Here is a 25,489-nt window from a genome sequence, read left to right as displayed (position 1 = left end):
TTTCACCATGTTCTGTTCTTGGCTGACTTACAATGTTATTTTATATTTTGGAAATCATTTTGGTGAGTTGTATGTAGTGAAGTACTTCCACTCTGATAACAGTGGGTTTTTTTCGTTTAAAAAATTTTTGTCCCTTACCGTATTGCTTTACATACTTAGAAAATAAGTCATCTTTCAACGTGGGCTTTGAGATCTCATTTGGTTTCTTAGTACTTCAGTAAAAAACCCCATTTTTGATAAAAAGACTTCAATTTGATAATTTCAACAGTTATTTTTTGTACTTAACAAGAGGATAGAGCTGTAAAATTTGATACTCTGACAAAAGTTTGTTTTAAAGGAATTCTTAGTAAATAACTGTGTACTTGACCCTTTTTGGAATCTGAAAGCCCTGATTATTTTTTAATTGAAATCTTTAAGGTTTTATGTTGCTATTCTTTTCAAAAAAAATTTTTTTTTTATTTTTTAATGTTTATTTTTGAGACAGAGTATGAGTGCGGGAGGGGCAGAGAGAGAGAGGGAGAAACAGACTCTGAAGCAAGCTTCAGGCTCTGAGCTGTTAGCAAAGAGCCTGCCATGGGGCTCAAATCCACGAACCCTGAGATCATGACCTGAGCTGAAGTCAGATGCTCAATCAATTGAGCCACCCAGGTGCCCCTGTGTTGCTATTCTGACAACAACTTTCTGAAATTCCTTGTTCAGTCCCTTCTCACATGTTAATGTTTTGTCTATACTGCACTTCCTTACACATCCATCCCTTTAAGGATCTCTTAACTGGGTGGCTCCAGTGTCTTAAACTTTGTATGCTTGTGAATATAAGGTAAGCATTTTCTTCCAAATTATCTCCTAGAAAGCAGCTTTAGTTTTGCAGAATAGATTATTGCTTGAAGAGTTTGTTAGCCTGTTGGGAAAAACCACCTCTTTAAAAAAACAAAAACAACTGTAGTCAAAGGAGTCCTCATGTGTTGGATGTTGTAAAGATGCCTATTGAAGAGCCATTTCCTTTATTCCCTTTAATTAGAATGTAGAGGCAAAAAAAAAAAAAAAAAAAAAGGAAAAACACATGACTTAGAGAAATGAGTAGTTGGTGGCTCAAATTGGTTTCATGCCTACACTGCTTCCAAAGTTGCTTTAAATTTCAAGTAAATTTTACTTTTTAAGCAACCCTACCTCCCATTGCCTTTGAGAGGGGGATTAAAATCAAGGTGTCATAGTATTGGAATTTGTACTTTTCCCCTTTATATTTAATGTATAAAATAATCCATTTGGCATACAACCACTGCCTAAAAATTGGTTTGACTATCAAGATGTGTATTGGTTAGGGCCATTATAGGAATCCAGTGTAAATTTCTTAGTTTTATCTACTTATCTGTTCTTCTCTTAGCTTGACTTACCTCTAGTTGCTTTCTAGTATTTAACATTTTCTTGTGGGGCACCTGACTAGCTCAGTCGATATACATCAAGCAACTCTTAATCTCAGGGTCAAGAGTCCAAGCCGCATGTTGGGTGTGGAGCCTACTTAAAAAAAAAAAAGAAAGAAAAATCTTGTTGCAGGCTGACTCTTTTAGGTCTTTCTTATAAATAAGAACTTCACCATACTATATACTGTTTGTAGTTTTGGTCAGTGTCACCCCTATTTCTGTGCCAGCGTTAAGAAACTTATATGCTTACAGAAACCAAGCAGATTATTAAATGATGAAGCAGGTTGGGTTATACAAGACCAAGGATAGGGGAGTACACGGTCCATTTCTATAAAAGAAACAGATGCTGCTTAGCTTTTATCTGGTTGCCATGTGCGAATGTATGTGTTATGTGTTGCTATATCTTTGGTATTAAGAGAAGCTAGAAACCTATAATAATGTGTAAAATTTAAAAATTTTCAAAACATTGCATTTTAAGTCAAATCTGAAGGTTGGCATTCACTTATTTGGGGCTACCATTTCATAAGCTAAATCCTGTGGCCAACTCTGTTTATGGCTTGTTTACTCTGAAGTCCTTGGTGACCCACCTTTAGCCTGAGAGGGTCTTTTTCTATCTCTATCATAGCAATTATTATCTGTGTAATTGAGTATTTAATGGTTTTTCTCTCAATCTTCTGTTTATTATCTTAACCTCACCAAGCCACATTATGGACTCTGAATCAAGAAATGAAATCTGAATTCTCATATTCTCTACTCTAGCCCAATGAATTGTATAGGGTTAAGTGCTTGATAAATATTTTATATCAATTTTTAACATTGGGTTTGAGGGGTGCCTGGCTGGCTCAGTCAGTAGAGCATGTGACTCTTGATCTCAGGGTCCTGAGTTGAAGCCCCATGTTGGTGGATTTGAGTTTTTCACTGAAATATAAATAATATTTATATACAAGTTAGACTAGCACGGAAGGGTATAGTGTGAAAAACAAATGAGTGTCTGTGTTCTGTCCATATCTCTCCTCTCTCCATTGTGTCTAATAGATTTTAGATGGTTGTTGGTTGCCTTTTTTATGTCTTTGTTTTGCTACTAAAAACAGTGCTGCAGCAAACATCCTTTACAACTGGAGAGTAAATTCCTGGAAGTGGATTTCTTAGATCAAAGGGTAAAAGATATTTAAATTTTTAGATCTTCTTAGTTTCCCACACACCACACATTCCTTCTACCAGTGTAGGAATTATGTCTATTTTCCACATACTTGCCACCAGTTTGTTTGTTTGTTTGTTTTATAAATGTGGTCTCCAAGCTCAGCGTGGAGCCCAAGAGTCCACTGAGACACCCAGGCACCCCTAGAGCTTTTGTGTTTTAAGGAAGCTAGTCTTTTGTCTTTTCATATTTGTAGTAAATATTCTTTCTTTCTCCTTGATATGCCCCCCCCACCCCCCCGTAAATTTTTTATGCTGTTGGGATTTTTTAAGACTTTTGTTTTATGACTTAAGACATTTGATTTTGCCATGCTTGGCAAGGTCTTTCCTACATGTGGATAATTCAGAAATTCATTTGTATTTCATTTGCGGGGGTTTTTTAAGTATGTAAATTTTCACTCCAGTGGATTTGTGTGTGTGTGTGTGTGTGTGTGTGTGTGTGTGTGTGTGTGTATTAGGAACAGGGATCCTGCTTTATTTTTCCCATGTGCTAGTTGGTAGTCTCAGTGCCATCTATTAAATATAAGTGATCAGTTACTAGTATTTTTAAAAAATCAAGAAATTTCACTGAAAAACTCTTAGAAATCTGTATATTTAGTAATAATCATTTACTCTTCAGATTTTTTATTGTGGCTTTATAGTAGTCATTAAAATATGTTGTAGTATATGTGCCTTTAAGGTTGTGTTTCTGCCTGTCCTTTGGAGGTAGCTAACTGGTGATAGCATCTCATCTTCAGGGTCAAGGCATTGTATTTCTCTTAATTCCTTCCAGATCATCTGTCTGGAATGACTTTCTCTTCTTTACCTACTTGGTAAATTCTATTTGTTTTTAACATTTACTTTAATAATATTCTTAGGAATTCCCAAAGTTTCCATATCTGGGGTGGTGGCATAGTCCATATTCTACTTTAATATTCTTGTGTTTTTTATTGATATCACTAATATTACATAATAAGATTATTGCAGAAATGTTTAGTATCTTTTCTGAGATTGTGATTGCCTTTAGAATAGGGACTTTGTTTTATTTGTCCATTTTCCTTAGTGTAGATTCTGGCAAGTAACATGTAGTTGTTATTTGGAGTTAGGTGACCGGATATGAAATTGGCTGACTGATTTGCTAATTGTATGACTTTGGGCAAATTGCCTTCTCAACTGTAAAAGTGGACTATTTTTTTTAATTGGAGTATTAAAGTTACTTTTTAATGAATATTAAGATACAGATGTAGAATAAATAATATACTCCCAGAAATATAGTATGTGCTTAAAATGTTTTAGATTCCCCCCCCCCCCCCCGTCCCCCCTTATTAATTCACTTTGCACCCTCTTATATCTGCTTGTGAATTCCAGAGGACAGGGTCAAGACTTCCATACTTCCTAAGCTTGTTATATTCCCTTTTTTCATGCTCTCTTAAGCCAATCTGTTTAAATAGCTGTTAGGAACTAATTTGTAGAATCAAAATAAGGCAAGGCACTGAAACTGATTGGGTGAGTGTATTTAGGCTTTATACTTATTTTCCTTAGCCATTAAGAAGCTGGAAGTGTACTACTTCATAAATTCAGCAAAGTTAATCCTGTGATTTGCTTTAATAGTGGTGACTAAATATTTGCCCATATTAGTAATTCCTTTATATTGTGTAAATGTTTGTATTCCTTAGGTGACACTTGTGTTAATGGTCAAGAAGCACTCCCTCCAATACACAGACGTTAACGGTTTTGTTATGTGCCCTTGTCAGGGATAATCTAGGTGATGTACTTGACCATTTTAAAGCCATCACCACCAAGGTGAGGTATCTAGTCTGTAAATTCATACCAGTTCAAGGAAAATGTCTTTAAAAGGTGGTTTGTATACAGAGAAAGATTGAATTAGAAATTAGAAAATCTGATACAAACTGGTATTTTAAAAGTAAAAATTTAAAATTTAAAATTTTAAATCGCTGTTTTAGAAAAGTTTTCAAAATTATACATTGGTATGTCACATTTATACTAGAACTTTGTTAAAATATTAAATACTGAAGACATTGTGTTTTCTTACAGGGTATGGTTCCATTTGTATTTGTTGGCACTAAAGAAAGCATCGGAAATGTGCAAGTTCTTTTAGAGTACCATATTGCTTATCTAAAGGTTTGTATGCTGTTCCACATTCATGTCATTGTTGCTTCATATGTTAAACTAAAGGTTACATCAATTTTATATTCATGTTAAATTTCAATTCTTTATTTTAAAATAAATTAATTTAATTTAATCAAGCTTCAGATTTACCCTGTTTTTCTACATGAGAATTTAAAAGTAAAAAGTCCTTTAAAATTTTTAAAAATTTAAAGTCCCATAATAAAATGATGGGCTTTATGCACGTTGTTTCTCTTTTTTCTGAACTGTTATATTTCTTTCCTTACTCTTTAGGAAATGATCATGCTTGTGTTCCTATAATGTGACTGTCATCACTTTATGTATCTACCTGTGCTACACTGAAACCATTTTATTTTACCTTGATGTTTTAGGTGCAAATAGGGCAGAGAACTGGGAGTGAAAATGTGCTTTCTTGGTAACTTTGGTGTTCTCTGAATCAGATGCACTACCCTGTAGACCTCATTTGATCTTAACCATTGTTTCTAATATAATCTATTTGAGTTGATAAAGAGCAAGGGTTTTAGGAAAATGCCCCATAAGTTACTAAAAGTTACAATTGTTATTTTTTTTACTTTTATTACTAAGTTTCTCTTGTAAAACCTTCAACAGCTCTGTCGCTAGTAGTGGGTTTTTCTTTTAGTCACTCATATCATTGCTGCTATGTTAATATTTCGAAAGCATATCTGATACCATTCTTTTGAAATTCATCTCTAGAAATCTTAGTTCAGTCTGGCATTTTATGTTCATGCTTTATCTTCTAGTACTCTGCTACCTTTTAGTCAAGAGCTTTGTCAAGTTACCTTACCTTCACATCTTGTAATGACCTTAGTTTCTGAATGACCAAGTCTCCTGGTACCTCTAGGCCACAACTTGGGTGTCACTGTTTTGATGGAAAAGTAGGTTAATAGTCCCTCTTATACATGGCACCTATATCCCACTTAGCAGAGTTTTAATTTCTTGAGGGGTGAGTCTGGTAATATTGTGTAATTATTAGCTATTTAACAGTTTATGCATACATACATTATTACATATAGGAACTAAAACTCCCAGTGAGAATACTGCCCTAGCATAAGAAACATTTATTCTACCTTGTAACCACCAACAAATAGTTTAATGCGTGTCCGTTAAACATAACCCTTGAACATGGAGAGTCCTTGTCTTTTTTAATATTGTATGCCTGTAACACTTAGCATAGTTGGTGCTCAGTAAGGTATTTAATAAATGTTTAATGAATTGAGTCAGCAAATGACCTTGTGAATTGTATTTATTAAGTACACAGTTGTATTTTACCAAATGGTCACAATCATAGTTTCTTTCATTGGTAGGGAGTAGTATAGCTTCAGTTTTTTTTTTTTAAGATGGTAAAAATGATACAACATAGAAGAATATTTACCTTTTTTGTTTTACTCATAGGAAGTAGAACAGCTAAGAATGGAACGCCTACAGATTGATGAACAGCTACGACAGATTGGTATGGGTTTCAGACCTTCTTCCACCAGAGGGCCTGAAAAGGAAAAAGGATATGCCACTGATGAAAGTACCGTCTCTTCTGTACAAGGTTCTAGGTCTTATAGTGGAAGAGGCAGAGGTCGTCGGGGCCCTAATTACACCTCCGGTTATGGTAAAAAAAACAATTTTTTTTTTTTTTTAACTTTTTGATTTAGTTAGTTCTTCACTCTGTTTTGGCATGGAGGGCAGGAGAGCGTTCCAAGTCATATGTCTTTATAGTAATGACTGTAAAAGGTATATGATGTTCAAGGAGCTATGTAATGAGATCAAACATGTTTTTTGTTAGGTTGGCAGTTCATGATCATGTTTATTCTAAATATATATGGAATTTTTGTACACATATTTATATATAGAAAGTAAACATATCAAACCTACTAATGGTGATGATATTGCTAGGAATCTTTTTTTTTTTTTTAATCCTCTTTTGCCTACCCTCCAGGAGAAGTAAAAATGAAATACTATGCTAATTAGTGTGCTAAGGTTGCATGTAGCACATCTGTACTAGTTTTTTAAAATATACTTAATAGCTCTGTTGGCAGTTTTGAATATAAATCTGTCACATCTGCCAATATTTTGTCAAAGAACATTTCACTAAAATGAGGGCTTTTTAAAAGCCAGAACCAAATCAACACTTTATAGATGAACATTTTTCTAAAATGTATTTCATTGTGAGGATGGGGCCCTAACCGATGTATGAAGGGGCCAGTGGATGGTGGTGGTCAACAATTTTCTAATCCTAAATTTTCACTTATTCTTCTTCAGCTTCGGAGTTCCATTTTTCTGCATTTGGACTTGGATCTTAGCAGTGACCTGATTTGTCTTCCCTTGTTTTCTTCCCTTTCTCTTTTCCTTCTCTTTTCTCCATTCCTCTGTTCATCCTAACTGCTTTAGGAAAATATTTCATAAGACTTTTCCAAAGTAGAAGGCATTTAGAGAAAGTGGGAATATATAAAAGCTTACAGTGTGCAGATTCCACATCTGATTTCATGTTTGAAGACTCATCTAATAATGCCAGCATTATATTAAATCTGTACTTTGATTTGTTGTAGACTTGAAAGGTTAATTATCCCTTTCCTTTCATATATTTCCATGTTCTAATTTCTTGATATTTTTTATTATTTAAAGTTAACTCTGTATTGAGAGCTGAAAAGCAAAATTCCAGGAACATGTTTTAGCATGTGAAGATCTGAGAATTGTGAAGTACTACCGTATTCTTGAAAATACATTTAATACAGAAGACAGATAATGAGTGATTAAAGAGAAAATAAGTATATTGAATGATTCTAGAGCCACAAACTACTAGTACAGATAATTAGATTTGGCTTTTTTTTTTTGGGTGATGAGGATGGTGAATTCATTGAAGACTTTTATAAGCCTTTGGGAAGTCAACTTACTGAGGCCAGTCTTTTGCAAAATACCTTTGTTGAAAGTAGATAATAAGTTTTTATGATTAGATAATAAATTTTTATGAGTGGTAGAGGGAATATCCTCTGGATTGAAGAAAGTTATGCAAGTTGTTCAGTAGATGGCACTCTTACCTCTGAAACTTTGCAGACTAGTAGTATCATTGCGTTTGTTGAAATAGCTATTGAATTTTAGTGGGCTTGAGAGAAAACCATTTGAATTTGGTTATAGATGTTCTCTTGTCTACTTAATACCAGGATTTTTAGGTGATAATATATATACACACACACATATACGTGTGTGTGTGTGTATGTCATGTAAGAAACTTTTTCTAGTAGCCCTGAAGTTGGTATATACCTTAGAATGGATGATGTTTTAAAACTGCAATTGGCAACATTTTCTTTAGTGGCACACAAAATATGTCTTTCAGTGAATGGATGGCATATTGGAGTTGATAAAACATGGTACTTTTGCTGTTAAGCAGTCATGATCATTGAAAAGGATGTAAAGCATCTTCATAAGAGCTTTTAGAAGTTTTGGAGAGGGGAAAATATGATGTAAAGTTCTGTTAAAAATAAGTATTTGGAGTCATGAAAAAATGGATTACTTTGAATCATTTTTAAAGCCCAGTGTAAAACATTTTTTTTTGGATTCATTAACTTCTGTTTTACAAAATTAAAAGAATGGTTGCAGTGATTTCAACACATTGTTAGTTTTCTGTTGATGCTTTAACACATTTCAAATTTAAAGGCTTAACACTGATGTATTAAGAGTTTTCTAGGTCAGAAGTCAGACATGAGTCTCAGTGGGCTAAAATTGTCAGCAGGACTGTATGTTCGTCCTTTCTTGAGGCTCCAGGTTAGAATCTGTTCCCTTGATATTTCCAGCTTCTGACCCCCTCTTTGTCTGTTTTGTAAAGCCAGTGACTGTAGAGTTCTGCTGCTGTGTCTCTGGTTCTCTGTAGCTGAGATCCACTCGATTAGTTTGGCCTCACCTGGATGATCTCCCCACCTCAGTATTCTTAACCTTATCACATCTGCAAAGTTCTATTTGCCATCCCAGAAACGTTTAAGCTTTATTTAATATGAATAAAGCAAAAGCACTAGCCAAATTCATTAGTCATTTTTGTTTTTGACTTCAGTATCTGTCTTATCTACTGAAATGTATTTATGATTTAGACCACCCCCCCTTAAGTCTTTTGAATACTATATTTTTTTATTAATATAATTTATTGTCAAATTGGCTTTTATACAACACCCAGTGCTCATCCTAACAAGTGCCTTCCTCAGTGCCCAGCACTCATTTTCCCCTCTTCCCCACCCCCCCACCCCCATCCACCTTCAGTTTGTTCTCTGTATTTAAGAGTCTCTTGTGGTTTGCCGCCCTCCCTCTCTGTAACTATTTTTTCCCCCTTCCCTCTCCCCATGGACTTCTGTTAAGTTTCTCAAGATCCACATATAAGTGAAAACATGTATCTGTCCTTCTCTGACTTATTTCACTTAGCATAATACTCTCCAGTTCTATCCATGTTGCTGCAAATGGCCAGATTTCATTCTTTCTCATTTCCAAGTAGTATTCCATTGTATATATAAACTACATCTTCTTTATCCATTCATCAGTTGATGGACATTTAGGCTCCTTCCATAATTTAGCTATTGTTGAAAGTGCTGCTGTAAACATTGGGGTACATGTGCCCCTATGTATCAGCACTCCTGTGAATATTAGATTTAGGTTAAACTTTAGTAGGAATTCCCTTGCTTGTGACACTGAGTTAAATACACTGTATTTCTAGAGAGAGTTCAATAGGGACTTTGTAAAAATTTCAAAAATGAGATTACTTATCTTCAGATTTTGGTAATGTTTTCAGGCAGTGCATAAGTTTGTCAATAAATTCAGATACATTCCAAAGGATGTTTTCACTACTCATGAAATGATAAATTGCCCTTACTCCAACAAAACCGTGACATCAGTTAATAAATTCTTTTTTGTCATTTGGATAAATAAGTGTTTGGGAGAGACATTCTCTTTTGTGAGATTCTCGTTCCTAATAAACACACTTGAGTGTAAATACTAGAAACTTGCTGTATTTTTTATAAAAGTTCCAACTAAGTCATTCTTATATCATTGACTGGTTACATCCATATTTAATGTCAAGTGGAGAAAAAAAGATGAATGTTGAAGAATTTTCTTTAAAGGAGAAAGGAAATTGTTAGGCCTCTTCATTTGTTAAGTTTTATTGTGGGTACCTTACTGTTGTGCATCTGAAGAATTCTTACGTTTTACTTCCATCATCAAATGACTGGGGTTTAACTGTAGGGAACTTGTGGTTTATCATGGAATCACTTTTATTTGGGAGATGAGCAAATGAACATCAAAGTCATGCAGCAGATTGCTTTAACAGAATTGTGCTAATTGTTAGGTGTGTGGGGGGCATTTAGAGGTAGAAGAAAGCTCTACCATAGGCCAAGGGAGATGTAAATCCAAAGGGAAAAAAATAGAAAACAACACATGACAGCATTGCATGATAGATACATGTTACTTCTAAGGAAATAAGAGGAGGGGAGGAGTCTTTTCAGTTAAATTGGTCTGAAACTACAAATTGAACTGGGCTCTCAAGGAGAGATATATTTGGATATTTGATATAAAAGGGAGGGATGGAAGTGGCATCCCAGAATTAACAAAGAATAGAAGTGGAAATGAGTATTGTAGTGATTGAGTCATCTAAATCTAACACATAATTGTGATATAATGATAATGATATTGCAGGCTTTTATAGAATCTTTGCAATGTTTAAATTTTTAAAAGATCACTATTAAAATAGGTCACTGGAACCTTAGAAATGGTCTGTAAACTCTTAGAGTCATGATAAATTTTTCTGTCAGGTTAAAGTTGTCTTCTCAGTAACATTCTTAAAATTTATTCTGTAATTTCAAATAGTGTATTCTAATTTAAGCCACTGTTCATAAAATGTAATTGTTTTATGTACAACCACTAAAGATACACTCACAATTTATAAGAGACTATCAATTATGAGAAACACTGTGATTTCAGAGATGTTAAAGTGTGAAATAGTGTGCTTCATAGAATCAATAAAATAATGGTAGAATACACTGTACAATTAAACTATTCGTTTTTGTGAATATGATTAAATTTGCTTTAAAATATAATAGCGGTTATTTCATTATACTAAAACCTAAAAGTGGGCAAGTTTTTTTTTTGACTATTTCCAGATACTAACTGCATTTGCATTATCTATGTAATGTTTTGTGTCTTTGCTGTAATACTATATTGGCTGTATTTCTGCACATCTAAACCAGTTTTTTTTTTTTTTTTTGCTTGTTTTAATATTTATTTTCTGTATTCATGGAAACAGAAATCTCTGCTAAGTATAATTACCAAGTTACAGTATATCTAAACCAATTTTTAATCTCCCACTAGTAGATCCTATATTATTAGTATAATATTATATTTGATTATTACTTAGTAAATTTCACATTAATTTTAATTTAGCTTCCTTTGAATCAGCCAATTAATAGGGTGATTAAAATAATTTGTAGGAAATAATTTTGGAAAGTTTCACTCCTTATTTTCCCTTTTTTAAAAAAATCAGGAATCTAATTGGCTTATGTTCTCTTTCCCAAGGTACAAACTCTGAGCTGTCTAACCCCTCTGAAACAGAATCTGAGCGTAAAGACGAGCTGAGTGATTGGTCATTGGCAGGAGAAGATGATCGAGAGAGCCGACATCAGCGTGACAGTAGGAGACGCCCAGGAGGAAGAGGGAGAAGTGTTTCAGGGGGTCGAGGTCGTGGTGGACCACGTGGTGGCAAATCCTCCATCAGTTCTGGTAGTCTTTTATGTACTATGTCAGCATCCTTATTTTGTAAACAGTATAACCTTGTACAAGTTAATTCATTCCCCAAGTGTCTTCTCGCTGAGGAAGGTAGTGGAGCATATGATAAGGAGAAACCTTGGAGAGTGTTTCTCAGTGAAGGTTTAGCTAGAATTTTCCAGTCAGAAATTTTAGTTGGCTGATTCTGTTTCAGTGGTCAAAGATTCCTCTAGTTTTGGGGGGCTTACATAATTAATTAGAATGTTTTTTTTTCCGCTAGAATTTTTGGGTTCTATATTTCTGTTTGCCAGACCCAGAAAATTCTAATGCAAAGAGAGATCTAAGTTATGTAATACTAAATATTCTTAATGTTGAAAATCAACTGAGAACTTTTGCTGCACTATGTACGATTTTGGGAACAGGGAAGAATTGTGAAATTTAAAAATTTTTGTATTGTTTGAGGAATTGAGCTGTATAGAAGACTGAGAACTGAGATGCATGAGCAACTTTTTACTCCAATGTCTTTTTCTTCCTTCCTTTTTTTTTTTTTTTTTTTTTTTTTTGGTAGGAGTTGTGAGAATGTTTTTGCTTAGCTTAATGGGCTGGGGGACAGAATCATTAGAGTTGTGTGAACTAGATTATGTCATAGACACAGCCTTAACATATCTTTATTGTATACCACTTTAAGAAAACCATGTTTTCTTAATGTATATATATACCTCGTGAAAGTTTGTATGGTATTTTAAATGTTATAGAACATACGTATATATAATTAAATATATACCAGACTTGCTTACAAACTACAAAAAACTGGAACAAATCACACAATTTTTAAAAGGTACTCTGGTTCCAGTGATCTTTGAGCCCTAAGTTCATTTTACAGGCTTTTAGGGAAATACTTTTATATTTTACTACATTGCTCACTATTACCAAGGTTTGTAAAATTGTAGTATGCTGAATTGCACAATAAATGTACTTTACCTAGTGCTTATGATTAATGGATAAACTTAGTGTCTTTTGCAAAGATGCTAGCTTGCTAGCTGTTACGGAAACTTAGAAAGGAAAAATCGTGATTAGGTGAATTTCTTCTATAATTTGATTGGTGGAGGCAATAAATGCACATAGGTAAGATGGGTATTTTTTTCCTTATGATTATATCTTAAAACTTTCCCTTTCTCACCCTCACCCTACTTTACCCCACCTTCATTCTTTGTTTCTGGAGATGGGAGTACTAGTCAACTTTATATTTTCCTATAACCAGTTAGAATTTGAACCTTCTTAGTTTGATTTTTTTTGTATACACTTGTTTTGATTGCTTCAGTTTTGTAACATTTCTATTATGCCATGGAATGCAGGTGTTGTGATTTACTTGGGTATAGCACATTAACATTAGCACAAAGAAGCAGCTGACACCTTGAACTTGGTAAAGGGGACAGAATTGTGTATTTATGTCTCTCCACTTTTCATTTCTCTAGCTTCTGGGTAGGACTAGCTAAGGATGTGAATGTCAAAAATAGCAAGTAATAATATACTGTTTTCTAATACATTTTCAAAACAAAGAGAAGTGGTAGGAAGGTGAGGGTGTTTGCTCATCTTCTGCTTTAATTTTTCATTGCCATTTAAAGTTCTTCATATTACTTTCCAGGAAAAATAGTCATACAGGAAACATTTTTTTTGAATATGGAATATAGGGGGAGAATTGTAGATGTAGTTCAATATAGATCAAAGCATTTCTAATGACTGCAGCTCTCTTAAACGAATATTTCTTGCCTCTGACATGCATATAGTGCTCAAAGATCCAGACAGCAATCCATACAGCTTACTTGATAATACAGAATCTGATCAGACTGCAGACACTGATGCCAGCGAATCTCATCACAGTACTAACCGTCGTAGGCGGTCTCGTAGACGAAGGACTGATGAAGATGCTGTTCTGATGGATGGGATGACTGAATCTGATACAGCTTCAGTTAACGAAAATGGGCTAGGTATGTAAGCACTTAGGGAAAAAGATATATTATTGTCTATTGTTAATGTATGATGCTTTTTTCAAAAAACAAAAACAAAACAAAACCCAAACTTAATGCAATTCACATACTGAAGTTTTCTTAGTGTTTACTTCAATTCAAACAAGGTAGATAGCTTTGTATCTGTCTGAAATGTCTGGTTTTCAGATTTATATAGCCAAATTATTTGAAACTTGAAAGTGTTTATTAAAAGTGCCCTTTGATGCCATTAAATCAGTATAAATATTCAAACTGCAAGGCACTTAATACTCTTACTGTTCATAAACCAAAATTGGGCTTTCAGCTTGCTTCTTTAGAAATTATTATGATGACATTAGTGAAGGTATGTATATTGAGTAGGCATTAACTTTCAAAGGGCTAAAATGTTATTAACTTTGCTAAAAACTAAATTGTATTGGAAAGGAAGACTTTATTCCTGAATCATGGTAATTTAAATTAAGTCTTTCAGTTTGTTCAATTAAGAGTTAAAACCCTCTTACTTTCCAGATGGTAATTCCATTTTTAATCTATTTGAAATGGTTAAAACTACAAAATTATTTTCTTGTCAGTAATGTATGTCGTTTTATCTTCCCTGTTTAATTAAAAGGTTCTCTCTCGCTTTTCTTAAATCTTTGAAGGAAAGAAGTTTTTTTTATTTTGTTTTTTGTTTTTGTCAGAATAGTTCATGGTAAACTTTGCAATTACAGATGATAGTGAAAAAAAACCCCAGCGACGCAATCGTAGCCGCAGGCGTCGTTTCAGGGGTCAGGCAGAAGATAGACAGCCAGGTAACTTTTGAGTGGACCTGTTGACAACACCAGGTCACAAGCATGAAAAAAATGTCATGTGTCTGCTTTCTAAATATATTATACTTACATGTACACATGTGTGCATATACATTCAAGATGTGCATTACATAAATTGTTTTCTCAACTAATAAGACTACTAAAATGCATTCTTTCTTCACTTCGTAAATGTTTAGTAACCTGTCTAATTGAACTAATGTTGTGTTTTAATTTTTTTACATGGAAATACTATTGAGAAGACGATTATTTTGTCCACTTGGCAGATTCTTCATACTTGAATTGGGGCCTGCCATCCCAGGGACTATGCTGTAGATTGTGGTTGAGGTTGATTGGCAAAATTGGGCAACTTTTGCATGGTGCTGCTCACTATATCTGGATTCAGCACCTCATTTTTGTGGGAATTGTAAATACCCACAGTTAACAAAAAAAGCATAAATGAGAAAAATACTTGAAAGTGTCTTTTTTCTAATAAGAGGAATGCATGTTATGTTTTGTTTGTTTACTGTAGTGTGATGCCTTTTCCCTTACACCTACTAACTATTCAAATTAATAGTACTTACTTAGTTTTAGAATGTTAATTTAAGTAGACATAATTTTTAGTAACTTCAAAGAAACTTGTTTGCTGTGTCTATATTATTTTGAACATAATTCCGTTTCCTGTGTACAGAGAATCACCTGTATATTCACAATGAAGAAATTGTGTGCACCAAAAATAAACCCCTTTTGAACTAATCATTTTCTGCATTCTTTACAAAAGCAAATTTTTGGGTGTCTATTCCCCAAATACAGAATGTAAATTCAAGTATCTTTAATATTTTAGGTTTAGTGGTTGCAGAGACATTTGGGAAAACTGGTTTTAAAGGTGTTAGTTCCATTCTTGAAGAAAAGTCCGTGTTTTAAAGGTAGTTGTAAATTAAAAAGGAATTTAATATTGTCAAAAATAGAAAGTTTCCACCAAGTTTTTTTATTGTTTTCCTTTCTCTTCTTCTCTCTGTAGTGTTAGAAATATTCTTTAGATCAAGCAATCATATTTATTTTGTTTTTTAAAGTTGGCACAGTGGTGAATACAGTACTTTCTGGCCATAGTTTATAAGAAAATTCAAGGTACATTGTGGGTTTAACATATAACATAATTTTTTAACTAGATGGTGGTTTATTAAGTCAGTGGACATCAAAAACATAGTGGTGTTAAAGAAGAGAAAGATTTTTCTGTATGATATTAATTGAAAATTGAGTAGTTTGGGGTGTCCAGTAATATGATGGTTTGTGTTCTATAGTGCATTTATTCCTATTTTACTCTGTTCTTTGGATTGCCACTTTTCCTGGAAATTCTTGTTCCCTAGCCTGCCTTTCCGCCTCCTCCCCCTAAAAAACTGTTAAAAGCCCCCCCTCCAGCCCCCCCAAGATAGGATTAATGGAACAGGCACATCATTTTCTCCTTGCCCCTGGCAGTGCTTCTAGGAAAGTAGCCTCCTAAAATGTCAACATTCCCTTATATAATTTAATTTATTCTCATTTGCTCAAGATTTCTTGTTGTCTTTAGTATAAATTAAGCAGTGAATATTCCTTACTAATAAGAATGTGATTATAACACTTGTGTCAAGTTGGTTTACTTAGACCACTTAGGAAATTCTACAGTCCAAATTATGCTGCACAAATTGCCTATCTTTTTTTCTAATTATTAATTAATCTTCATTGACCTTTTAAGTGGCTAGTATTGTAAGGACTAGCTATAAACAGGTTTTGAGTCAATTGAGTTTGTTTTTAGTTGTACCTCCCTTTATGGGGGAGGGGCACTGGTAAGTTTTTACCTTTCCAGCTATGTGCCTCTAATGTTGATACCCATATCAAAAAAGTATATTATTCTGTGTGTGTGCATAGTGGATGAAGGGTTCTAACAGTTGTCACATACTCAAAGTTAGCAATATGTCTGTCTATGCAGAAGGGTTTCCAAGTAGCTGAGTTCTTCCAGGTGTCACTAAGGGTTGAACTATGGAAACAGAATGAATTCATGAAGGTGTTACACAAACTAGAATCATTTCTAGAATGTTTTTGCCACCATATATGTGTACATAATAATGAAATGGACTTGATAGTATTCCTCTTCTTAATTGTGGAAACTATTACTAAGTGTTTTTATAAATTAACAGTGGATTTAAATGATTTTAAAAGCTTCAAAATGAGCACAGTGAGTTTCTTACAATTTGGAAGACAAGAGGCAGTTTTAGACAGGAAACATCTCTTATTTAGTGCTGTTTCTAATAAATGATTTGCATTCTGAATTAAGTGGTTTTTTGAGATTTAAAAAGATTAATAGTTTCAGAACGTTCCTGGATCTTATAAAAGGATTATGTTAGTTTGTGATCACAAAAAAGTGAATTGTAAATACCATCCAGCTTTCTTATTTTATCAAAATGATTTATTTTCATACAATTTGAAACTAATGAACTGACCATTTCTCCCCTAGTAACTTTAAATAAATAATTTAAAATTTACTTGAAGTTTTCATTCTTTACATAAACCTGCTCTCATCCTGTAATTTAAAATACCTTGTATTTCACATAATCAGAGATTTTCTTCACCAGTTTCTGGGAGAAAATAATTCTTTGAAAGAGAGCAATCATTTTGACATTTCTTCAAATCAGTAAATTCTAAGCTATAAAGTCCTAAAGAGAAAGGATTGAGGTGTTAAGTGAGGCCAGAGTACCTGTAGAACAGAGATCATTTTTTTCCACTTGGGTTGGCAGAAGGGTGTTAGCTTGTGTTAGTCTTTTTCTTATGTCACTATTGCCATCCACTTCCTTGCAAACACACATACACTTCAGTTAGTCCCTTGAAAGATTATTGAAGCAGGGAAGGGATTGTTACAGAATTAATGGCGGCCCTTTTCCCCACCAGGATTATTGTCCACGTTTTTAGGGTGATGGTCTGCCATCTTTAGTTTGCTTGTAGTTTTTTATTTTAGATCACTCACAATGGTTTCTAGTGTGAAATGTTAAAAGAAGGACTGTAAAATACCACACTTGGATATCTTGTACTTAAAAAAAAAAAAAAAAAAAAAACTAATATATGAGTACATCTTTTATATCTCTGGTGAAGTATAGCACACCGTGATTTGCACCAAATGTGCCCCATTTTTTCCCCACTGAGAATTGCAAACACTGGGCTGAGAATGCTGCATTTCCTATTCTTGGTTGTGGATTTCTATATCAAACTTTATCCCAACCGTGGAGTCAACCAGAAGCAATGGCTGGATTCTTAAGAAAGCTGACTTAAAATCTAGGCTTCCTTGATCTCCAGCTTGGAATTTTCTATTGTCAGCACTAAATCACAGGCACATTTTTCAAGCTTTGTTTTTGGTTGGAGGTGGTACCCAGCTTAAAATTTTGAAATTGGGTTACCCACCGTCAGTTTATTTTAAAAGTAAAATTACTCTTTATCCATAAATAAACTTTAGAAATATTTTTTCAACACCTGTAATTTTTTTCTCATCTTCAACAGTCACAGTTGCAGATTATATTTCTAGAGCTGAGTCTCAGAGCAGACAAAGAAACATCCCAAGGGAAACTTTGGCTAAAAACAAGAAAGAAATGGTAAGGAGAATTTAACCTGTAGGTTTTGTTGGTTTGGTTTTCGTTTCTGTTTTTTTTGTTTTTGTTTTTTATTATTATTTTATTATTTTATTTTTTTTTGGTATGGTTTAGCTTTATGTTTACTTCTTATCTTATTGTATGATCACTTGTTTCCCCAACTAGACAAATAATATTTTAAAGACTACTCTTTGTTTTGTTCTTGGCCCCAGGTAACTGAAGATATGCATGCTTGAGCCTGGAATACTTTTCATTTAGAATTCCAAATAGCATTTGTAAAATTCAGTCTATCCAAAGATATTGGACAGAGACTATTGGCTTAATTTGGGGAGCAGTAGGCTATATATATCTCTTCTCAGTGATAGCTATAGACCTCTTTAAGTGTCAAGTCTTTTAAATGCTTTAACGGATGTGAAATGTAAAGGTGAGTAAAATAGGCGTTATTTGCTTAGGGTATTAACCTTATATCTTTTACATGGTGAGCTTTCCAGTGGTTAAAATTAAATTAGGTTCAAGTTGTCAGTAAACAAGTCCAGATTCTTCCTGTTGTTAAGGGCTGCTAGGTACTAGAGATAGAGTTGAAAGACCAGTAGAGGTGGAATACATTGGTATATGCTTTGAAACTTTTAAGAACATTTTAATTCTTTGATCCAATGTCATATGTGAAACTGAAATGATTTATTAGCTAATGTTTATATAGCTGTTTTCCTCCTCAGCTATAGATTTCATTTATAAAGAAGTTGAAAAAGTTGTCTCCCTTTGGCAGGCAAAAGATGTGATTGAAGAGCATGGTCCTTCAGAAAAGGCAATAAATGGCCCAACTAGTGCTTCTGGCGATGAAATTTCTAAGCTACAGCGTACTCCAGGAGAAGAAAAGATTAATACCTTAAAAGAAGAAAACACTCAAGAAGCAGCAGTCCTGAATGGTGTTTCATAAACTGAAGAAGTTCCTAGTTTACAGTTCTTTTACATTACATTTTACAATAGTGCTTGTACAAGCTTGCCAAAGATAGAATATGGATCGCCAGTCTTTACATCGCACTTTCAGTTCCTCCATTTGGAATTCAGAAAGGGGAGGGATCCTGAAGAAATCATATGTTAAACATACTTTGACACCTACTGTGTTATAAAATATATCATCAGATGTGCCTTGAGAATAGTATATGTAACATTAAAAAAAGTTGCTGGCTATAGGAAATGTTATTTTGTTTTCAAAATATGGCAGAGATGGGGGGAGGAGGGTGGGGTGGGATCCCTAACGTAATATTCTTTATGAAAGCATTAGCTGCTTTTGTTACATTTTTAATAATATGCAACCACTTCTTCACCTGAGGAAAACTAGAATGAAATGCAGTCTAAAATATTTTGCACTGAATTGTAATTCTTCATTAGTTTAGTCTGGAAACTGGTCTGTTTTAATGTGTTTTTTAAATGCTGTATGTTGAGGAAAATCTGCAGACCACTGGAATACATTTGTTAAACTCATCTGCAGGGACACTGGGTGATATTGGCAGTGACTGTTCTACATTGAGGCTTTGTTTGGTTTATTTATTAAAGTGTACAGTATTTAAAAATCAAACATAGCTTTAGTTAAAACACTAAGCTGAATTAGTCATGTCCATTTCAGAGATAACCTGAACTACTGAAAAGATCAATTTCCAGGTTTATTCTGTATAAAAGTACATGTTAGTCTTCAGTAGAGTATCTTTTCCTTTTTTTCTTTTTCTTTTCCTTTTTTTCTTTTTTCTTTTTCTTTTTTCTTTTTTGATTTTGGTTGTTTGATGTGCAATATGTTTTTGTATGCAGGTAGTAAATAAACTTTGATCTTCCATTTGCTGATTTTTAACTTTCTACTTTTTATACCAGTATACTTTTTATAGCATAGTAGTTGGAACTAGTAATAGGCCTAGAATAGTTATCCTAATTGCTTTTAAAAAAGCATTACTTGCTCATAAATAGTATAAAAATATTAATTGATGAGTTAATTATTTTGTAATGAAACCTCTGAAAGCTTAAAATTTAGTCTGTTAGAATAGATTGGCTTAGGGAATTGGTCATTTAATAATTAGGAAAAGTTTTATAATCTACTCAAAGGCAACTTTTGGAAGGCAGTGGGATAAAATGCAGAATTTTACTTTGGCCTTTGATAATTTACTAAAAAATATTTTTATAAATCAGAATGGTGAGCAATTTTAAAGTAAGAAGTAGACCATGAACTTGGTTTTTGATTCTCAAGGAAATAATTTTGAAGATTGTCAAACTAATGATTGTATTTTTTGTATATATTTTAGCCACATTACTTAATTTTAGGAAGATGAAGACTTCACATAAAGTGTTTCAAAGAGTAATAATGATATAATTATGCAGATAATTGTGAGGTCATATCAGATAATTGTGGATTTACTGGAGGATTTTTTTCTATAGTGGTATATATAGACCACTGAGCAAGAAAGACAGCCTTTTCTGTCACTTGATGTTTGAAAGTGTTTTTTATGTGCATAATTTGTGTTAATTTGTTATGTGCATAAAACTGTTAAGTGGTTTTAGTTAATTTATAATGGCTGAAAGACATTTCAAGGTATTGCTAAAAATGTAATAATTGTCAGGTCAGTGTACATATAACCCTAGACCTCACGTTTATTATCACTGAGGTTAACATGTGATGGCATTAACTGCATTTCCCTAAAATCCTAATAATAGAATTTATAAGTAAGGTGTGGTATGAATAGTGCAATCCTTGGATTTTGAATAACAGTATCAAATCATATCCTGAGTTTAAAAAAAAACTTAACCCACAGATGTCTTTTTTAACCATCAAAAGAAAGAAGTAAAACTGTTGGCCTTTTAATTCTTGTCTAGAGTAACAGGGTTACAGATTAATTACAAGTTAAGAGAATTTTCATTAACCCCCAAAGTGGTAAATACGGTGTAAAGAAAAAAATGATTTTTCATTTTCTTCCATGTAGAATAGATTCACTAAGATTCTTCTGCCATAAAGATTGTTTCACTGAGAAAGTAACCTAAAACCATCTTAGAAAGTGGGTATTATACAATCAGTTGTTCAGAATAACCACATTCTAGGAAATAAGTATCAAGATTTCATTATTTACAAGTGACTAAACCCAGCATCTTCTGTACTGCAGAACCATGAGTCTTTTCTTGGGTAAATACCGTATACTCTGATTCAGAAAAGCCTATTCCCCAAAGGCGGTAGCTATTGGTGATTAGGTAGCCCACCAGATTATTTGAGAGGGATGTATGTTTTTTTGGCTACTACACCAGTTAAGTGAGATGTTGCTCTGGGAAAACTTACTGCTGTTAGGCCATGCTAAAAGACACTCAACAGAAAAGCCTAAACGTCTTGTGCAACCCCCATATTTCAGTATACTTAGGTGAAATCACATCTGGAAGCTTAAGATTATGTGGGGATAAAAATCTTTTCCTGAAACTTTGGCAAGCCTAGGATCTTGGGTTTGGCATTACCTTTTCATTTCATTATTTTTTAAAGATTTTAAGTAATGTCTACATCGGACGTGTGGCTCAAATTCACAATCCTGAGATGGAGTTGCATGCTCTACCAACTGAGTGAGCCAAGCGCCCATGGAATCACCTTTTTAAAGCCTTCAGTGGGCCTAAAACTTGCAAAATGGTGTGTATGGGTCTTTGTTGATAGATCAGTCACCTTTGGTAAAACAGTCACCTTTGGTAAAATTGTACTAAGAATACACCAATTTTTAAGTCGTTTTGTGTATTTTAATGTGGAGTTAAGCAGCACATCAAACTGTTCGTGAAAACCTCAGACATTCCTTAGAACAAGACTGAGGGAAGTTGCCTAAATAGTTGTGCAAAACAAATACAGGTACACGTAGGGAAGCAAAATATCTAAGAACAGAGACACTAATAAGTTACTGAGGAAGAGGCAAAAGTAGCTGGTATTTTATTGTTTTCTGGATCTCCATGTCAGCCATTCTTTAGTAGCTCGGATCCATCCATCACCTTGATGCTAACATCGGGGATTTTTGTAGCTGTTATTTGCTAGAAATCTGATTTGTAATTTGAGAGAGGTCTCTGCGGAGTTGGCATATTAACAATGTTGCACTTAGATTGGATAATAGTACCAGATACAACTTAACACAGATTTGCATTTTCTTGAGGTTGAAATCAACCTAGTTTTCCTATAGGCTATGCCTACAATAAAGCTTTTAATCTAAGGAAGGACAGATGAATGGAAAACCTGATTGTAATGCATTAAGCCCTGTACTGGTGATTATTGGAGAGTAAAGGTAAATTACTTTTACACTTGGGTTTTCTAGAAGGCTTTAAGGAATTTGGATTGAACTGGATCTCTGTGTTTGGCATTATTCCAAAAGATAAAAGGATGGTGTGAATCCTCACTGAGTTTCCTACCTTTGCTATTATGGTTTGGATCCCCTATACCTTTTTTCTTTTGAGAGAGTGCACACGCAGGCAGGGGAGGGGCAGAGAGAGAGAATCCCAAGCAGGCTCTGCTCTTGGGATCATGACCTGAGCTGAATTGAAAATCAAGGGACTCTCAATGGACCCAGCCACTCAGGGGCCCCTCCCAGGATCCCCTATGTTTTTTTATAAGGACATCTGGTATAGTGAATTTGGGGACTCCTTTTTTAAACTTTGTTTTATTAGAAAGCTTTCTTGAATGGATAGTAGTCACAACCTTTGATAGCATTTGGGTTTTATTTCAGAAACTCAAAGCAACAATCAGTCTGCTATATATAGTTAAATTTTGGCAAGTGGTAGTAATTTGAAGTTGCACTCAACTCGTTGAAAGTCCGATATGTTGAAATATAGGAGATTGCCACTAGTTGACCCATTTTTGACCTACAAACGTGGCATTTTCTTATGTATGATTTTTTAAGTATGATCATTTTACTCTAGAAATCAACCAAGAGTCTAATCATCCTGAAAACCCCTTATTGGTGAGAGATATACATACACTCAAATATATTGTTTTTTAAAAGGTTATCAGCGGATCACGTTGTAAAGAATCATCTGTACCTTCTATATTACTACTTCAAGTGCTGAAATGTGTAGACTATCATGTAGCTTTCTCTTTAAGAGGATCTCCACCAATACATTTGGTTTGCATATTACTTCTTTGGTAATTTGAAAATTGCAGGTATAGATTTATAGAATTGGGAGCTTCTGTGTACTTAAACCAGACATTTCCAACTATGCCATGTGCAGTCTAAAGATAGCAAAAAGCAAGGGCAAGATTATTTTTCACTGATCTCAGTCTTAAAGCCCCCCTATTCCCTAGTATACTAGTTAATAACTCGCCAAATTTGTTTCAGTGATTGGTAAATTTTTCTTGGGGTGAAACTACAGGGGTATTCTGTGAATAATTTTGTAACTTTTTTACTTGCATTGTCAAAAGTAGTTGCTCATTTTTTAATTTAGAGAGTATTGCAAAAAATTTCCCACAGTTTTTGTGGATAAACCAATTTATATTGCTTTGGAGCTTGCGTCAACCTGTTTGAGTTTCATTTTCAACCTGCCCATTTTCAGGTTGTAAAGAAGAATGGAAACATTACTTTTGACATGCCATTAATTGCACTTGTACTAAGGTAACAGCAAGTGTTAACATATTCATATTAGACCTTAACACTGGATTGTAGACATTGTCTTTTGGTCAGGAAAAACTAGTAACACTGGATAGAAGCTCCTATATTCTGTTGCTAAGGCAACACTTGGCTTTGGCTGTAAGCAGAGATACACAGTACTCTTAACAGTGCCAAGAGCAAAAGGAGCTTAGGTCATTGACGTTTCCTGGTACTCAAGGTTACTTTCAGTCCAAGATTCTCTTTTATAACCAAAAACCCACTCTAACATTTTAAACAGTGTTTTTGTATTTTATCTCAAATTTAGATATTTTTTCTATCCTGTTCTCCCATTGAAACAACTGTTTCAATTCTAGCCTGAGTGTTGAAACTTAAATGTGACTTGTCAACTCTTTGAAGCATTCTGCCTGAGTGAATTTTTTAAATAATCATTTCTGACGCAGGGTTTAAGGTAAGGTGTACATTTTCAGTACGCTGAATATAACTGTAGTGTGGCACAGTTAACATGCTTAGGGTTTTACCCCTGTATTAAAGATGCTAGTTACCTACTTTTTCTAGCTGCCTTACGCCCTTTTTTGCTTCGATTCTAGAGTAAGGATAGCAGAGAAAACCATATAATCAATCTTCTGGAATTAGAATACATATGTATGGATATTCCACCTATTTTCACACAAGTTCTTGAATGGTTTGGGTGTTCTGGGATACTGATTTTGTAGAACTGGAATTTTTTTTAAGTTTATTTTGAGAAAGAGAGCACAAGTGGGGGAGGGTCAGAGAGAAGTAGAACCAGAATCCCAAGCAAGACTCTGCAGTATCAGTGCAGAGCCTGATGTGGGGCTTGAACTCAAAAATGGTGAAACCATGACCTCAGTTGAGATCAAGACTTGGACGCTTAACCAACTGCGCCACCCAAGCATCCCAATTTTTTTTTCCCCCCATAGGTATTTTCATCATTTGGAAAATAAGAGAGGGAAAAGGTTTAACTTTGAGGACCACTTATTATACCCTACTTTCCTCACCAACAAAGCATTTTTTATAAAGCAGCATAGGACTCATAATGTCAACTCTGAGGCAGTCAAGGCAAAATTAGGGGAACTATATCTCTGGTATGCTAGATATTCCTATGTCCCAGTGTTGTGTTCATACCTCCACTTCCCCCCACCCCACCCCACCCTTAAAAAACCATTTGAGTACCTACTGATAAAAAGGCCCCAAGCTGAAGGTGTAAGGACAAAGTCCCAGACTCAAATTTCCTTACCACTAAGGCAAATATCCCTGGGTTTTCAAATATGTGAAGGGTACCACAGTGCAGAGGTTAACAAAGCATGGAACTTTAGGTTTGAGAAAGATCAGCCTTCTCATTCAGAATGCTGTTTTGGGTAAATTACTTAATCTCACTATTGTTTCCTTGTGAAACGCTTAAATGCTTACTTGTCTAGCACACTGTTAAGTAGTCAATGTTAACATTACACATCAAGTATTTCATTAAAAAAAAAAAAACATTAAAAGAGGAAGGCTCTTTTACACAGATCATACTTGAATCAATTACCCACTATGATCTGGAAGCCCTCTGTCAAGTGACCTTTCCCCAAGAAAAATGGTAGGAGTGCTTAATAGCCTACAATGAAATGTGGATTCTTCTATTTAAGGTAAGCCTAGAGGAAATAAAACTGATTACTGTGAAAGAAAAACATGCTTTGTTGTGCTCAGTGTTATTTTAAAGCATTTTTCATTGTCTTAATATTTGCCTTTAAACAGGTGTGCTATTTGTATTACACACCTAAAAATATACCTACTACATGACGTTTTCCCTTTCAAGGTTCATGCTTGACTGCCTGTGGGCCTATTAACACTCTATTTGTCTTTCAAAAATTTGTTTTTAGTTTTAATTGATAATATCTCTTAAAGCTCTTGTTCAAGAAACTTGATTAGTCGAAAAGACTGAAATAAAAGGTTAGTAAGCCAAAATACAGTTGGTGTTCTTCATTAGATTCCTTATTTGCA

At 34.2% G+C, this 25,489-nt stretch overlaps 1 protein-coding gene across 5 annotated transcripts in view; it reads left to right on the top strand.

Annotated features, from left to right (window-relative positions):
• Window positions 1-25,457, top strand: part of FXR1 (FMR1 autosomal homolog 1) — a 67,033-nt gene extending 41,576 nt beyond the window's left edge. The window contains exons 11-18 of one of the 5 annotated variants that reach the window (XM_019463257.2): window positions 4,650-4,736; window positions 6,156-6,213; window positions 6,301-6,363; window positions 11,298-11,501; window positions 13,274-13,474; window positions 14,200-14,280; window positions 17,800-17,891; window positions 18,655-25,457. In XM_019463257.2, the coding sequence (XP_019318802.1) occupies window positions 4,650-4,736; window positions 6,156-6,213; window positions 6,301-6,363; window positions 11,298-11,501; window positions 13,274-13,474; window positions 14,200-14,280; window positions 17,800-17,891; window positions 18,655-18,825 (957 nt within the window). In that variant the 3' untranslated portion in view covers window positions 18,826-25,457. Of the gene's footprint in view, window positions 1-4,649; window positions 4,737-6,155; window positions 6,364-11,297; window positions 11,502-13,273; window positions 13,475-14,199; window positions 14,281-17,799; window positions 17,892-18,654 lie in introns of all 5 variants that reach the window. The other 4 variants (XM_019463255.2, XM_019463258.2, XM_019463256.2 and 1 more) reach the window with 4 other exon arrangements.
• Window positions 25,458-25,489: the final 32 nt, after the last annotated feature.

Source organism: Panthera pardus, unplaced genomic scaffold (assembly GCF_024362965.1).
Source record: "Panthera pardus isolate Hobbes unplaced genomic scaffold, ASM2436296v1 HiC_scaffold_16, whole genome shotgun sequence".
NCBI classification, from domain to species: Eukaryota; Metazoa; Chordata; class Mammalia; order Carnivora; family Felidae; genus Panthera; species Panthera pardus.
This window is presented reverse-complemented; position numbering and strand designations above follow the sequence as displayed.